The 5,356-nt window shown below is 44.3% G+C and overlaps 1 protein-coding gene across 1 annotated transcript; it reads left to right on the forward strand.

Annotated features, from left to right (window-relative positions):
• Positions 1-2,851: 2,851 nt before the first annotated feature.
• Positions 2,852-4,492, forward strand: LOC146006904 (uncharacterized). Its single transcript, XM_083145343.1, has 2 exons — positions 2,852-3,164; positions 4,336-4,492. The coding sequence occupies exons 1-2, from the start codon at positions 2,948-2,950 to the stop codon at positions 4,443-4,445; spliced, it is 327 nt and encodes a 108-aa protein (XP_083001469.1). The 5' UTR covers positions 2,852-2,947; the 3' UTR covers positions 4,446-4,492.
• The last annotated feature ends 864 nt before the right edge of the window (positions 4,493-5,356 follow it).

The raw sequence follows: 5,356 nt of genomic DNA on the forward strand, positions 1-5,356 counted from the left end.
ATTCCGGTCTCAATATACGATTTGAGATTAGGAATTTATTGCTGGATCTGATTAGAGAATGGCGATTTTGCCGTTTCTTTTGGTCAGAGATTATACCTAGAAGGGTTTGGAGAGATGCACTCAATCCGGGTGCCATCGATTTGGTACGGAGGCGGATCAATTCTGTAGTCGGCAGGGCTATAGTATCGGAGGGCGGAGTGGTCGTCAGGCACGAGGCCATATCCTTTAGAAACGAGACCCTGTACAGGCCGGATGGGGTACATCTCTCTATAGTCGGCATGGATTTGTTTTTTCAGAATTTGATAGACGCATTGAGAAGTTTAGAGGTTTAGTTGAGGGAGTTTTGTCATTAGGTTGGTGGCGGGTCAGTTCAAGTTTGAACTGATATGGCGGAAAGAACGGTAGTTTAAATTAGAGCTGTATCTACACTTAGCTGGTGGTTGATGTCGAGATGTGGGCATCACCGATCCAGGTGGGCCCACATCTGGACCTTAACGATCATCTACTTCGGATAGGGTAAATTGTTGCGGACATTTGTAGTTTAGGGCAGGTGGCCCAATTTTTTGATGACTCGGGCAGAGTGGTGAGCTCTGCCTTAGTGATATTGCGAGGTCAGGGGCAGAAGCAGAAGGTCAACCCCCTGACCTTAAGGGCAAGTGGCCCCTTTTTTGAAAAGTCCGCTTACAAATTGTGCCGTTGTCTTGGACGCTGGCAGGTGGCCGGTCCTTGGCAATTAAGGGCAGGAGACCCTTAGATCCGGAGTTTGTTATTTTTATTACTTTGTTATTTTACAGCAATGTTATTTATCTTGCATGCCGTTCTTTGCCCGCCACCTTAGTTAGAGCAGGGACATAAATTTTAGTTAGATTCAAATAGGCCGCCCCTGCTCAAAATAAATAAGCCGTCCCCTTTAAGCCCATTCAGTTGTACGCGTCTTTATTTCTTAGATAAGTAGCGTGAGTGTGGATGAATGCCTATGTCTGTGTGGAGTTTAAGACTGTAGAAGCCAGCTTGTCTGGCTGAAAACAGCATAAACTCACCTGGCTATTGGCAGGAATCCTTAGCTCACACACTGGATCTGGGCCCGGGGGTTCGGCTTGTCTTGATTGACGGGCCGGCTGATTTGAATGACGGTCCAGGATAGGCTGCTTGAGGTCAGAGGTGGAGATTGATGGGGTGATGTTCTTGCTTCCAGAAGATTCTGCCTCTTGCTTCAGGAAAACGTTGCCCTCCCTCCCGCCCCAATTGTTAGTTAGAATTCGTTTTGAGAAGTCGATCGCATTTATTCGTTTAGTTGTTGTCGGCTTATTTTTGTTTTGGCGGAAAGAACGGTAGTTTAAATTAGAGCTGTATCTACACTTAGCTGGTGGTTGATGTCGAGATGTGGGCATCACCGATCCAGGTGGGCCCACATCTGGACCTTAACGATCATCTACTTCGGATAGGGTAAATTGTTGCGGACATTTGTAGTTTAGGGCAGGTGGCCCAATTTTTTGATGACTCGGGCAGAGTGGTGAGCTCTGCCTTAGTGATATTGCAAGGTCAGGGGCAGAAGCAGAAGGTCAACCCCCTGACCTTAAGGGCAAGTGGCCCCTTTTTTGAAAAGTCCGCTTACAAATTGTGCCGTTGTCTTGGACGCTGGCAGGTGGCCGGTCCTTGGCAATTAAGGGCAGGAGACCCTTAGATCCGGAGTTTGTTATTTTTATTACTTTGTTATTTTCCAGCAATGTTATTTATCTTGCATGCAGTTCTTTGCCCGCCACCTTAGTTAGAGCAGGGACATAAATTTTAGTTAGATTCAAATAGGCCGCCCCTGCTCAAAATAAATAAGCCGTCCCCTTTAAGCCCATTCAGTTGTACGCGTCTTTATTTCTTAGATAAGTAGCGTGAGTGTGGATGAATGCCTATGTCTGTGTGGAGTTTAAAGGTCTGCCACTATTTGCTATGTTTCTGCTGCATAGCTTTCATTATAAATTAGCTGTTTACTACCTTGTTGAGTTAGGTGTAAGTGTCTAGTGATGCACACTATTTCACCTGTTGCTTATACCCATGTTTGGTGAATGTTATAGATTACATATAATGTGTTTCCATCTTATTTTACACTGTTCAGGATGGGTGTGCGATGCAATGGGTTAGCCGTCTGTTCGGGCGCATACACGCTGTTAGTGTAAAAATGAACAATAAAGTTAATACCAAATATCACTCTGATCAACCAATGACAGCACATGATTGTTTGATTTGTGCCATTGCTAAGATGGCGGCTTATGGCAGAGCAGCACCGTTTTCGCCTGCAGAGCTGAGGACACTGGTCTCCTTTATGGAGACCAGGCTGGGGCGGGCGGGCCCCTTTATAACAAACAGGCAGAAACGCTCTGCCTATGCGGTGGCCCGCCGGCGGATATACGCCCGCACCCAGGTGCGGCGGACCATCGCACAGCTGGAGCGGCGGTGGTCCGACCTCCGGCGCAGGGAGCCAGAGAGGCTTCAATCAATAAGGGCCAGCATTGCTAGATGTGAGTATTTCAACAGTAAATGTGGATTTGGACATGATTGCTTACCTAACATTATTTAATCCACTAAGGTCACCAGCCTGATCATGAGTTAAACATGGCATACAATATATGAGTGCTACTTCCTGTTTGACACCCTGTAATGGTCATAAAATATGTTATTGGGGAGGATTAATGCTTGTGATGCTTACAATGGCCCAAATGTCACAGCATACCTGCCATGTTACAGGCTGTGTTTTGTAAAGGCCACTGAGGAGCTGTTTGCCTGTACAATTATCTGTACTTATTACCTTTGCATTTATAGGTTGATAAGGCTTAATACAAAATACCACTAATTGCCACTTTTTTTACTTTTCCCAAACACAGCCCGTGATCGAGCAAGACAGGCACGGGAGCAGGCAGAGGCGTCCCAGGCCCAGGAGGAGGGCACTGCCGAGATGGCCGAGGAGGTGGTGGCAGAGGAGGAGGAGATTGTGGAGGAGGAGGTGGTGGCAGAGGAGGAGGAGATTGTGGAGGAGGAGGTGGTGGCAGAGGAGGTGGAGATTGTGGAGGAAGAGATGGTGGCGCAGGAGGAGGAGCTGGTGGTGGAAGAGGTGGCACCAGCTGAAGAGGAGGATGAGGAGGCCTGTGAGGTGGCGCAGGCGGAGGAAAGTGGTATGTATACATAAAGTTTAATTATTCCTTTAGTCATCTTCTATTTGCTTTGTAGCACTGGTGATTAAGTTGTTTTTTTGCAATACTATAAAGTGATAAAACAAACTGGATAGCAACAGACACACTTTGGGGTTAGATAGGGTGGCCAAACCATCCCTTTCATCATGGACACATATTAATGACACAGGTTGTGCGGATGGCTGTCAGGTCGATTTTAAGTGCCACTAAACCTGTGCAGTTAATCTGTATCCTGGAAGAAAGTGATGACTTGCTCATATAAGGGTTACATGTCCCTGCTGCTTGCATACAATCTGTAGCCTCATATAGGTGAGTAGAGTTTACTGGTGATTGATCTGTGTAAACTAGATTCAGTATGGCATAAATGGAGTATGGCCAGGCGTGGCTTAGACTGGAGTAACAAGTGGTCAGTGCCCCTGGGCCCTCCTCTAGCTAACCACCCCCTGCGGTCTGCATGTATGTTTTTCACCATAATTGTGTGTGTATTTGGTCTTAGTAATGCTTTTGAACATGGGAGTGGGTTAGTGCTGCAGCTTCCCCTAACTGGCATTCTGACAATGATTTCTGGAGCAGACCATCAGCAGGCAAGCCATGCTTGATTGCACAAATGTACTGAGCATTCCTGAGAGTTGTGTAACTCCCCTGCCAGGCTCCATCATATAACAGACACTGAACTTTGTTTGCAGAATTGTGATTGGTGCAGCGCGTGGCATGCTTCTCAGAGCTTAGTCATGGGTGGGTTTGGATTGAGAAGGAGCAGTATGACTGTGAGGTGTTCTACAGAGTAAAGGGTAGAGGGCCAAAATCAGCCTTTCCATGTAGTATGTATGCATGTATGTATAGGTGTATGTCTCATATATATAGGTAGATATGTGTGTATATATATATATAGTTATATATAGAGATATATATATATATATCTATATATATATATATATATATATATATATATATATATATATATATCTATATATATATATATATATATATATATATATAGATATATATATATATATATATCTATATATATATATATATATATATATATATACACACACACCTCTCAGAATGCATGTTTAAAATGTAGGTTTGACTATGTTAAATGTATGCATGAATATCATTAGTCATTTTTCATTTTGAATTTCCTCCACAGATGAGCCTGCCCAAGCAGAGGAGGGTCGCCGTGGGGCCCTCCTTAGACTCAGAGGCCTGATGAGGCAAATGTTGGAGTTAATGGACCAAATCATTGATGGGGAAATGTGATTTTTTTTGTTGTGGACAGTTCTGTTATAATAAATCGTTATTTAAAGTTCAAAGTTGTCAGTGTTTTTTTCTAACATGCTAAAGTATATGTGTAACTTGTTTAAAATCTTTAAGGGTTAATGTGTGTCATGAATGTAGTAGGAATGTGGGTCAGTATAGATGAGCATTTAATTGATTGAAATTGATAACAATCCCTTTTTCAGGAGGTTGCCTAATTGCCTAAGTGGGTCATGTGATCGCTGTGTGTACTCAGGACAAAAGTGTTGGATTGTGCGTAAATACTCCGCATCGGGGCGTACGGACAGCTTCCCGTACGTTCTGACGCGGTAAGACCGTGCTTGTGCGGGAAGACCGTGCAAGAATCTGTACGTTTCCACCGCACACGCACGGTTTGTATGTCGTCCGTACACACGCCCTGTTCTTAAAGAGTGAGTCCGTCCGAATGCGGAGGACACGTGGGCGTTTCTACGGACGACGGCCGCACGCCGCCGAACAGCGTGGCGGGCGGACCGCACCGTGAGAATTCGGGAATATCCGCACCGATCAGAATAAGGGCCTAAGTAAGATAGTCAATAGCAGATCTGTATCCCACAGCGACCAATCCAGTTAGACAAATAAAAACACATGTTGGCCTAAATGTCATAGTCCGTGTTTTGGGGTCGCAGGCTACATTTAAAGTGTCAATTACAGTACTGTATTTTTTAAAGCAAACCAGCACAGTACTGCTTTAAATCTAATTGCTGCTTTAAATCTAGTGGTTATCTCAGCGGTGTCGCTGAATTGTAGGCTATTATATTTTTAAGGGGTTAATAGACGAGATAAAGCAAATTTGTGTTATTCATGACACATTGTAAAATAAATAATATAATCTTAACATAGGAAGAAGGTATTAGGATGAATGCAGCATGGCA

Source organism: Crinia signifera, chromosome 6 (genome assembly GCF_055691185.1).
Source record: "Crinia signifera chromosome 6, ASM5569118v1, whole genome shotgun sequence".
Classification (NCBI taxonomy): Eukaryota; Metazoa; Chordata; class Amphibia; order Anura; family Myobatrachidae; genus Crinia; species Crinia signifera.